Source organism: Mustela nivalis, assembly GCF_964662115.1.
Source record: "Mustela nivalis genome assembly, chromosome: 3".
NCBI lineage: Eukaryota > Metazoa > Chordata > Mammalia > Carnivora > Mustelidae > Mustela > Mustela nivalis.
In genome coordinates, this window is record NC_139022.1 from 4,900,099 (window position 1) to 4,912,089 (window position 11,991).

The 11,991-nt window shown below is 52.5% G+C and overlaps 1 protein-coding gene across 1 annotated transcript; it reads right to left on the minus strand.

Annotated features, from left to right (window-relative positions):
* Nucleotides 1–1,414: 1,414 nt before the first annotated feature.
* On the minus strand, nucleotides 1,415–9,738 carry PRSS38 (serine protease 38; the record flags this gene model as incomplete). The annotated part of the gene is made up of 5 exons (XM_082725226.1): nucleotides 9,529–9,738; nucleotides 9,146–9,308; nucleotides 8,187–8,458; nucleotides 2,109–2,251; nucleotides 1,415–1,669 (listed from the first exon to the last, which is right to left on the minus strand). The coding sequence occupies exons 1-5, from the start codon at nucleotides 9,686–9,688 to the stop codon at nucleotides 1,415–1,417; spliced, it is 993 nt and encodes a 330-aa protein (XP_082581352.1). The 5' UTR covers nucleotides 9,689–9,738.
* Nucleotides 9,739–11,991: the final 2,253 nt, after the last annotated feature.

Below are 11,991 nucleotides of genomic sequence, written 5' to 3' on the forward strand. Positions count from 1 at the left end.
TTGAATTTTTAAGAGCCTCTCCATCAGTATTACTCTCCTTAGTGAATGATTTACTAGGTGACTTGTGTCCATGGGTTTCCTTGCATTATTGGAATAGTGCCTGCTTGCTTACAGGCCATTGCAAAACCTGGCTGGATTCTGTCTGCTTGCCCTTCACCAGGGTTTCTGAACCATATGCTGCTTGTGCATGGTCAGATGTGTTCACGCACACGACGCCAGTGTGAGTCTGGAAGGCTCTCCCTGGGCCGCATGTGGGCCGCATGGAAGCACAGGGACAGCCCCATCATGGGAGGTTTAATGGCCTCCAAGGAAAACCATCTGAACAAGGGCTGCTACTCGGAGTGGAAGTTCTTCCTGAAATGCCTCCGTTTCTCCTCCAGACTCTGGTTTATGTACACCTTACATCTCTATGGGCATTAGTTTTGGTATGTCACTGGTTTGCTAAAAAGTGAAACTTCTCATTTTACCTTTATTTACATAGGATCACACAATACCTCTTATGATTTCTGAAATTGTCTGTGTTTAATATGTACTTTCACCTTGCCATTTCTTGTTTTGTGTGTTGATCTCATATCTTGATTAAGTTAGTGATTTTTTTAGTTTTAGATTTTTTTTCCAAAGCCAGACTTTTTTTTTAAATAAAGATTTTATTTATTTATTTGACAGACAGAGATCACAAGAAGGCAGAGAGGAAGGCAGAGAGAGAGAGGGGGAAGCAGGCTCCCTGCTGAGCAGAGAGACTGATGTGGAGCTCGATCCCAGGACCCTGGGATCATGACCTGAGCTGAAGGCAAAGGCTTAACCCACTGGGCCACCCAGGTGCCCCCAAAGCCAGACTTTTAGAATGTTAGTATATTCGTGGTGCTCAGCCCACTGATTTCTGGTTTCACCTTTTTTACTCCTTCTGTGTGCTTACTCTCAGCTCATATCTTCCAATGTTCATACTGGAATTTTTGGTATAAAAAGTCTAAAGACTCTGATCTTGACGGGTCTGAGCATGTAAATCAATGACCCGCCATCTGTCTGGCTCTGGGTTGAACCTGGACACCAGCGCTTGTGAGGCCGTCCTTTCTAGATGGCTGGGTCAGGGCTTCTCACCCTGCTGCCTGTCACCCCGACAAGGCCACTGAGCTTCAGCTGATGGACATACTCTGTCTTCGTGAGGGAGCCTGTGCTCTGGGTGGACAGATGACGCAGGATTTCTGGGATGCTCACTTGGTCAACATTTAATATCTTCCCAAATATCAGCCCAGAGCACTGAGCCAAGGTGCTCTGCCTTTCTGTGGTTGGATCTCGCCCCACATCTGGGCCTGCTGTGGCCCTAACCTCACTCAGGTGTGAGGAGACCCGAGGGGCTGAGCTGGACAGGGACAGAGGCATGCAGTCTGAGTAGGTCAGGATGGGCCCTCAGCCCTCACAACATGGGCAGGACAGCCAGCAGGGCCACAAGGACGCTGACGGAGACCCCCAGCATGCAGGCGAAGGCGGGGAGTGGCTGAGAAGGTGGGGGTGTGTGCTCCATGTGGTAATGGATCCATTTGGAGAAGTAGGAGACGCGGGCGTAGACTGCAGGATACATAGGGTACATGCACCCACGGCCCCAGCTCACTATGCCAACCTGCAACCAGGTGTGGTTGAATTCACAGACGAGTGGACCCCCAGAGTCACCCTGGAAGAGAAGAAGATTTTCCCATGAGTGGGGAGTCCAGGGCCTGCAGCTTCCTGCACGAGGGGGACCCTGGGCACTGCCACGCCCTTGGCCCCACCCGCCAGGGCCGAGGCTCTGGTGCAGGCAGACTGAGCTCTTGCCACTGTCCTGCCTGCACAGGGTGGGTGGCATAGGGTGACGGCAGTGGGCAAGGCCCCTGGGTCCATGTGGAACCTGGGCTGCTCCAGCAGTGCTGGGTTCCACAGGGCCCTGGGAGTGGACTGCGGTGCCCAAGCCACCCCAGGCTCCCCCACCCAGCTAAGGCCACATGATGCTGTGCTTTTGAGGCCTGCAGGGGACCAGCTGTCCGGAACTACCACCCACCCAGAAGTACCCCTGGCTCAACACAGGTGAGTGTCTGAAATCCCAGGCTTGGCCTCGGCCCCTCCGTGGGATGCACCTCGCACACGGTCCTCATGTCCCTGATGTCCCCGGCACACAGCATGTCCAGCATGATGTACGACAGGTGTCCGTAGAGCAGCCGGCACAGGGGCAATGGGATCAGAGGTATCTGTACCTCCTGCAGCTTGTTGGGGACATGGCCTGTCAGAAAGGAGTGCAGGTCTGGTGAGAGACTAGCAGGCTCACCCTGTAGTCCCGTCTGCACGGGGGCATCAGACTTTGGTCAGCGAGTGGCAGCAGAAATGTCTCAGAATTCTGCCCGAAGGAGCAGCAGGAGCCCATCCCTCCTGCGACAGCAGGCCCAAGTGACAGGGCCTCTGTCAGTCCGGTCCCTGAACGAGGGGCTGACCGTGATGCAAGATGGGCCTCTGGGTTTTGTGTGTCACCCCGTGTGCCTGGCTCTACCCTGATGGGCACAGCAATTGGTCCCGGAAACCTGTGATCTCCAGGCCCATGTGCGAGTGGGTCCCATGGCTCTGGCCTTGCTTCATTCAGCTAAAGAAGAGCTGTTTGCACACACTGCAGACCCACATGACCCTGGTGTCAAAGGAGTGCAGGGTGCTTGTTTGGGGAAAGACAGGGAGCACCCGGGGAATCAGTTTTGGACCTAATGAATGTGCACCTGGGGGGAAGAAGACAGAAAGTAGAAGTTAGCCGTGTTTGTGGCTGCTATCTGTGCTGGCTGGGTCACATCCAGCCACACAAGAGGCAGACGGTGCAAATGGAAATGCACAGCCAGAGAGCCCACAAACCCAGTGTTTGCAGTGCTGGGAGAGGCTGTCCAGGAAAGGCCATCAGGGAACCCTGCAGCCCACCATGTCAGCCAGCCACCCGCCCGGACCTCCGCCGAGGCCCCCCAGGGTAATGGGAGTATGGTTCCCTCCTGCCACAGAGGAACAGGGGCAACCACACATGGGGCCAGGCCTGGAGGACCCCTCGCTCTGCAAGGCCACTCCCCAGGCTGCGACATGCTGTGAGGCCCACAGGTGTCTGGAACCCCAAGGCGAATGCCAGAAGGAGGGCAAAGCGGATAGGAGGGGATCCAGAGGGCACATGGGTCCTGGTGCCCTCAGCCTGCTGCTGGGACCTGAGCCATGCCCTCAGAGGGTACAGGCGGCATGGGGTGGGCAGAGGGCGGCAGCATGGACTCCGCAGCCCCTGGAGCTCACAGGGGCTTGGAATGCCGAGTTCTAGCCAGTCCAGGGCACATAGTCCTGCCAACTACCCAGGACAGTGGTGGAGAGAGAGGATCGGAGGTGCCCTGCTCCCCGAGCAGGACCGCATGGAGCCAGGCGGATGGAGGATCAGAGCAATGAGCCTGCATCGGAGCACGAAGAAGGACATGGAACATAGAGGCAGGTGGGCAGAGCCAGACATTATTTCCATGCCTTCCTGAGGGGCGGCCTGTGGACCCAGATGTGAGGTTTGTGTCCACTGCTAGGTCTGTCCCCTGGGTCTCCACTGGGCGCCCACAAGACAATGATGGAGTCAGGGCAGGGCTCAGGGAGAGAGCACCTCGAGGCAGGTGTCTGGTGGGTGGCCAGCTGTCATGGAACTCCCTCTGTCCCCCAGAGCAAAAGCCTTCCACCAGCTGGGAGGGGACACCGAGTGGAGCGTGGCTGTCCTGATGTGGCAGCAGAGTACACAGAGGCCCATCTCCAAAGGGCCACAGCATGGCCTGGGACCAGTTTGGACCAGTGAAGTCACGGCTCCTCCCCCTCAACACCAGCCTAGCGACGAGGGTCAGGTAAGGTGAGAGCATGCTGTGGGTGTGCAGACATGCTGGGGTGAAAGCTGGAGCAGGAACCCATTAACACCCCAGGCCCCATAGCCAGCAGCCCTCACGGAGGGACCTGAGCCTCCAGTGCATGGAAGACATGGCCACAGCCACAGCAGAGCCCGCAACCCGGCTCCAGTCCTCTCCGGGCTGACTGATCCTGCCCCAGGTGTATTTGGGGTGCAGAGAGTTCAGCCTAAACATTCTCTTGTAACACCTAGCCTTCAGCAAAGACACGCTCACACCCGAACTCACACCCACCACCCACACGCATGTGCACACATAGCTGAACTCACCCACCATCCACATGCACACATGTGCACACTCCCATCACTGACATGTATACTCACGTGCACACACCTGAACTCACACCTGCATGCATGCACACACACGTGTGTACTCATGCAGGTCACACACATGCACACTCACAACATACTTGTGTGCCCACGTGCACACACTCACGGCCGCCCAACTCCCATGCACATGCACACTCATGCATACATGCACATGCATACCCGTACTCACACGTCTGTGCTAAAATCATGCTGTTTTGATCACTGTAACGTCACGGTACGATTTGAGAGTGGGGGGCAGGACTCTGTCCAGCTTTGGTCTTTGTTAGGACTGTTGTGACTATTCTGGGGCCTTCCAATTCCACACGAACTCCACGGTCGGTTTTTCCACTTCTGCAGAAGAGCCGTTGGAGCCCTGGTGCCAACTGCACAGGACACGCAGGTCACTTGGGCTGATGCCGACCTCTTGGCAGTATTAAGTCCAGCCCAGATACACAGGCTGTCCATGTATTTACTGAGGTCTTTCAGAATCTCTCTTGGCAAGATTTGTATGTTTGGTGCACCAGTCTTCCACCTCCACGGACTAATTTGCTCATACATAGCGTTTCTTCTGGACAATGTAGGGCTGCTTCTTCACTGTCTGTCTGTGATGGTTCACAGAAGGCACAAGACACCCAGCCAGTCTTTGTGCTGATCTTGTGCCCTGCAACTTTCCACTGAGACCGTTTGTCTGTAGTTGGTTTTGCGAATTTGTTTTTAGGGTTCCCTGGAATTTTCCATATGTATCATCATGTCATCAGAGAGACAGTTCTTATCTCATTTCCAGTTAGGGCGACTTCTAGTTTGCCTCATTGAACTGTTGGGAGTTTCTGGCACAGCACAGAATCCTGGGGGTGAGAGGGGGCTTCCCATCGTGCTTGGTTTGAGGCATGAGCTGCTCACTTTCCTGCACTGACTGCGGTGTTAGTTGTGGGTTGTTCATGAACATCCTTGGTTGTGCCAAGGAAGTACCTCTTCCTAGTTGCTTTGGGAGTGGAATTTCATCATGAAGGGACGGTGGGTCCTGTCACATGCTCCGTCTGCACCACCAGAGACGAACGTATGGGTTTCCCCCTTCATTCCCTTGTGTGCTGTGTTACACTGGCTAATTTCTGTGTGTTGGCTACCCTTTGTATTCCTGGGATGAATACCACTTCATTGGCGTGCACAACCCTTTTAATGTGCTGTTGGAGTCAGTTTGCTGGTGTGTTATTGAGGGTTTATATGTGTATTTTCATGAGGGACAGTCTCTGTAATCATCTTTTCTTGTGCTTTCCTGTCTGGCTTTGGTATCAGTGTCATGTTGGCTCCACAGAATGAGGGAAGTGTTCCCTCCTCTCTTTTTTGCAGAGTTGGAGAAGAATTGATGTTAATTTTTCTTTAAATGTTTGGTATTCATCAGGGAAGTCACCTTGTCCTGGACTTTAATTGTTGAGATGTTTTTAAAAATTGATTCACTTACTCATTCAGTGTTGTAACTTTTTCTGGAGTCAGTTTTGGTAATTTGAGTGTTTCTAGGAATTTCTCCATTTCATGGGGGTTATCGAATTTGTTGGCTTAGAGTTATTTTAGTAATCTCTTGTGGTCCTTTTATTTCTGTGATTACAGTAGTGATGTTTCCAGTTTGATTTCTGAAGTCAGTCTAGCTGTAGGTTTGTTACTTTTGTTGCTCTTTTCAAAAACTTAACTGACATTTGACTCATTGGCTATTTTTTTCTATTCTGTATTTCATTTTCTGTGCTCTAATTTTTATTATTCTCTTCCTTCTGCTAGCTTTGGGCTTAGTTAGTTCTTTTTATAGTTCCTTAGGTCATAAAGTGAAGTTATTTGTTCAAGGTCTTTCTTCTTTTATAAATGTAGGTATTTATAAAGCAATAAATGTTACAACTTTAATTTTCCCCCTTAGCACTGCTTTTGCTCATCCCTTAAAGGTTTAAGTTGTCTTTTCTTTCTTGTTCTTTTTTCCTTTCCTTTCCTTTCATCTCCAAATATTTTATAACTTCCCTGGTGATTTTTTTTTCTTTGATCCATTGGTTATTTAAATGTGTGTTTTTTACTTTCTACAATTTTGTGAATTTTTCTATTTTCTTCATATCATTGGTTTCTGTTTCATCCTGTTGCAGTCAGAGAAGTTACTTTGTATGACATTTACCTTTTAAACTCCACTGAGACTTCGCCTGTGTACTAACATATGGTCTGCCTGACAAAACATCCCAACGGCACCTGAGAACGTGTGTGTGGCTGGAGCAGGTGATGTCTGTGTCTGTCCGATCTGGTTGGGGTACCGTGCTGTTTAAGTCCTCAGTTTCCTTATGTACCTTCTGTCTGGTTGTTAAGCCCATTACTGAGAGAGGCGTATTGGTCCCACAACCGCTACTGGAGAACTGCTGATATCTCCATTCAGTTCTGTCCTTTGTTGCTTCATACATGTTGTTGCTTTGTCATTAGGTGTGTAAGTGTGGATAATTCTTGTATCTTCTTGCTGTATGGAAATTTTATTCATCTGTAATGTCCTTTCTTGTCTCTTGTAGCCTTCTTTGTTTTAGGGTCTATTTTCTCTGATATTATTAGTATACCCACTCTGCTCTCCTTTGGCCACTATTTGCAAGGGTATCTTTTCCTGTCCTTTAACCTTCCACTTGTTTGTGCCTTTGGATCTCAAGTGCCTCTCAAAAGACAGCACACAGCTTATTTTTATCCATTCTTTTAATCTGTCCTTCCATTGGAAAGTTTAATCCATTTACATTTAAAGCAATCTCTGATAAGGAGAGACTTACTTCAATCGCGGTGCTTTTCATTTTCTTTAGGCTTTATAGATTTTTGTCCCTCATTTCCTTCATTTCTATCTTCTTTGGGGTTAAAAATGATTTTTTTGTAGTGAAATGTTTAAATTCCTTCTTAATTTCTTTTTCTGTAAATTCTACAGCTATTTTCTTTGTTACCATGGGATTACTTTGAACATCCTAAAATTATAAATTTCCAGTTTGAATTTATAGAACCCTAATCTCAATAAAATTTTTAATTAAGTAAAGCAGACATTAAACTTTCTTAATCTGGTGTAAGATATCAAGCTAAAGTCTCCAGGCCAGGCCACAAGCTTATAGTAAATCATTAGAAGCATTTTCATTAAAATAAAAAACAGGAAAAGGAGACCTAGCATCATTTCTAATTGGAGGTTCAGCCACTACAATAAGACCAATAAAACATATATAAAGGAAAAAATATGGGAAAGGAAGTGATGAAACAGTTTTTATTTGAAGGAAATATGATTTTTTTAAATCAAGTAATTGACTGACAAGCTATTAAAAGTGAATTCCATAAGGTGGCTGAAAGTTAGTGTGCAAAAATCAACAGGTGTGACTGGTCAGCAAATATAATAAAAAAGAATGTTTTCAATAACTGTAAATATCCTGGGGCACCTGGATGGCTCAGTGGGTTAATCCTCTGCCTTCAGATCAGATCTCAGGGTCCTGGGATTGAGCCCTGCTTCGGGATCTCGGCTCGGTGGGGAGGTTGCTTCCCCCTCTCTCTGCCTATCTCTCTGCCTACTTGTGATATCTCTCTCTGTCAAATAAATAAATAAAATCTTTAAAAAATCCTGTAAATATCCTAAGGTACTAGGTATACACCTAGAAAGACAATATGAGGTCATTATAGAGAAAACCAGAATAATTAACAGATTTGTTTTAAATATGTTTAAAAAGATGGTTTCCCAGTTGGATTTTGCATCTTAAAGAAAACTGTTTGGAAGTCTGTGTGTTATGGTCCTCACAGCAGCTGTCAGTGCTTCTCTGTGTACAACAGAGATAGCTGGGGTGAAACAGCATACAGAATGCCGGGTGGGTGGATGCTCCAGGCTCCAGACACCTGCAGCCCCATAACCGACGGGATTCTCTCTTCCCTATAGCAACACAGAGCCATGGTCCTCTGCAGGTCCGGCAAAAGGCCTGACCCTCCGTGCTCTTACCTTGTGGGGAGACGAGTCCCCACCCTGTAGACCAGCAAGTGGCATTGTGAAGGTTCACATCTGGGGATGCGATGCACACTGGGAGCACAGAGTCAGAAAACACGATGCGGGACTTCAACTGCACCAGGGCCACGTCGCCTCCCACAGGGTGGTACACTTCATAGGTGGGGTGCACGATCACCTTGTTGACCTCAAACCACTGGGTGTGATTGCCCGCAAGCCTGAGGTCCACCAGCCCCACGTATATGTCAAACGCCTCCATGTTCTTGTCCCTGGGAGGACAGAGAACAAGGGCATGGTGACTCGAGCGTCATGCCCCTGGGAAGCAAGGGCACTGTGTGTTCTCAGGCCCCGGGAGGCCTGGAAAAGCACGCTTCCAGCAAGCTGAGAGCCTGGCCGTGTGGCGGAACTGTCTCCAGAGAAGTCCTGACATGGGCCACTGGAGGACTCGGGGGATTCAGGTCACCCAGGGTGGTGGGGAATGCCTGTGAGGGCAGGTCTTTCCTAATCTATCTGCCAGGAATGCCTCTTGCCCTGCTGGGTCATGCCACCTTGCCTCTCGTCCTAGGATATGGCTCCCCCCTGCCTCAGAGAACCCAGTGCCCTAAGGAGCCCTCAGCCCTGTGCAAGGAGAGGCTTCAGCCGATGAGCTGTGTGCTGGGCCCCGCTGTCCCACCCCTGCCTCAGAGAACCTGGGGCCTCAAAGAACCCCTGGCCCCATGTAAGGAGAGGCTGCAGAAGATGAGCTGTGTGCTGGGACCCGCTGTCCCCCACCCCTGCCTCAGAGAACCCGGGGCCCTAAGGAGCCCTTGGCCCTGTGCAAGGAGAAGCCGCACTGATGAGCTGAGTGCTGGGCCCCTCAGCCCCCATCCCTGACCAGTCCCAGCAGGCGCTGCCCACCTGCTCAGTCCTGCTACCCTGCATCCCCAGGCGAATGGCTGCCGGCACTGCCTGCTCACCTGTTGAAGCAGTGGGCAGCTGAGAGGACCCAGTACTCATCAATGATGGACCCTCCGCAGACGTGGAAGCCTCTGTAGTGCACACTGACCTGCCATGGCCACCTCCGCTCCAGGGCATCCGCACCCCCCAAAATCTTCCCCTGTATGTAACGATGGCCACAGGCTGAGGAGAAATGGACAGAGCCTGCGAGCGGCTGCAGCGGCAGGGCAGGCTGGGCACAGACGGGGCATGGTGGGAGACCTGGGGAAGGGAGGGCCCGGAAAGGGCGGGGGCACGGAAGGGAAGCCAGGGCAGTGCAGGGCAGGTTCCACCCTGGAGTGGGGGGAAGGACTCCGAACCGCACACTAGGACCACAGCCATGTCTGGCGCGGAGGGGTCCTACCCACGTCGGGGCTCCAGGCGCCGCCCTGGCTCCGGGGGCGTCTGTGGGCCATGGCTGCAGCCGGGGCGGGGGGCAGAAGGAGCAGGAGCAGGAGCAGGTGCGGGGCCGCGGGTGGGGATGCTCCAGGCGTGGCGCGTGAGTCTGACCAGGGGGCGGCCATGAGGGGGGACAGTGCTGTGAAGCGAGCCCGCAAGCCTTGTGGTGGCACGCGGCTCCACCACGAGTGACTACAGCAGAGTGCGACGCGAGGAGCACGCGACGGTGCAGGAGCGTGACACCCAGAAGGCGCGACGGCGCAAGGCACGTGATACCCGCAAGGCGTGCTGGCGCAGGACACGTGACACTGGGCAGGGTGACACCTGGCAGATGCGTCGGCGCAGGGCACGTGATATCCGCAAGGCGCGGTGGCGCAGGGCAAGTGGCCCTCACTGGCGCCTCTAGGGCTCTGGTCCCACACCTGCTTTGCCCTTCGGGCACACCGTGGCTCCTGACCTGGTGGGAGTACGCATCCTCCTGCCTGCAGGCCCCGATCTCCCACCTGGATGCCACTGTCGTGCAGGCCCCTGGGTGCCGGGCTGCTGTCTCGTCATCGGTGGGGTGCCGGTTGGCCCCTTCCGCCCGCCCTTGCTCCAAGTTCCGCGGGCTTCCTCTCCCGTCGGGGCTGTGGGCAATGGCGCCGCTGTGTTGCCAGAGCGGGCTGAAGCGCGCTCACTCCGGGTCACCTATGCAGCTCCTCGGGGACGTCCTGCCTGACACCGGTGGCGCCGTGGCCTGGGGCTAGCGGCTTTGCAGGTGGTGCAGGCGGGAAGACGTGTGTCTGTCCAGTCGTGAGCAGCGAGCTTCTGGGAACCTTGCTACTAAGGGTGCTCATGGGAAGGGCCAGGTGGTGCCCTGCACATGTAACATGTGTGACCGCTCTCTGTTGCATGTGCAGGGCATCTGATGGCTCTCTGTTACACGTGTAGTGTGGTGTGTGTCACCCTTGCTGCCCCGTGGATACGAGGTTGATGCTCCTTTCGTGGCTTCCCTGGTCCCTTGTCAAACCAGGAGAGATGTCCCTGTGGCCATTCTGCAGCACTTGTGGTCTTGTCTGGAAGGCTTGGGGCAGGGGCACCAGGGGGACTCAGTCCTTAAGCATCTGCCTTCGGCTCAGGTCATGATCCTGGAATTGAGCACCACACTGGGCTCCCTGCTCAGTGGGAAGCCTGCCTCTTCCTCTCCCACTGCCCCTGCTTGTGTCCCTCTCTCGCTGCGTCTCTGTCAAATAAATAAAAAAAGTATTTTTGAAAAAGTAAAAGGCTTGGGGAAATGTGCATAGTTCCCCGTTCTTGTTTTAAGCTGCATGTTTCCATTCTCATGTGGTTCCTGGTGCTGCCAGTACAGACTCTGTCCAGTTGTACAAAGGAACCAGAGTCCTGGGGACACAGGGCCACATGCAGAAACCTCATGGGGTGGCCTACCGTCTTCTCAGCTTTTCAAGGAACCTGTCAATATCTCAGAGGTAAGACTGTTCTGTTGCATCTGATCCCTGGAAATGTTCACTCCATTCGTTGTCCTTTAGGACCACTGCCCTTCAAGGCCCTTCCCATCAGTGCCGTTCCTTCAGGGGTCAGACTCCCAGAACGCCCCCTCAGCACCCCTCTCCCCCGCCCCAGACCACAGGCTGGTTCCCTGCCCCTTGGACCTTCCATGCAGTTGGCAGAAGGTAAAGAGCACTTGGAGGAGAAAGCCACCCTATTTGAAAAGGCAAGAGCATGGGGGGGAGGGGAATTGGGAAGTGGCCTTGGAGGAAGGTCTTGATGAAGGGGATGAGCAAAGCTTTCAGTTCATAGTGAAGGGAAGGGCATGGTGGCCAGGTGTGAGCTGTGCCCAGAGGGCTGAGCCTGCATTCCTGTTGGGTTGGGTGCAGGAGGTGGGTGGGCACCTGCTCTCCAGAGGCACACTGACCCATTCTTTGTGGCTAGCAATACCAATGAAACATGCAGACACAGCATGTTTTCATTTATCCTGGAACAGTGTTTACAACAGATCACCATTCCAATTTATGGTTGTAATTATGACACCCTGGGAAGAAGGGTGGTGTTTGCTCTGAGCTGGGCTTGCTTGTGTCCTGCAATCACAACTTGGTCCCCAGGTATGCAGGTGGCTACACTAGACACAACCAAGATCTGGGCCTGGCCAGCTCCTGCAGGTGAGGCTCCTGCAGGTCTGCTGCTCCCAGACCCTCTGCCCTGAAGATAGGCCGTAGTCCTCCTTCTGCTCACAGAATGCTCACAGTCAAGGTAATGCCCCTCTGCTGCAGGGGTCACCAATACTGCACTACAGAGCCAGAAGCCCTGAAGGGCAAAGGAGAGCTGATAAGAGAGGACACATGGAATACCACCTGTCCATGCCCCAGCAGGCCTGGGGTGTCCATGGCCACTTTCTGTCTTCCTTTATACCATTCTGATCTAGTAAACTTGT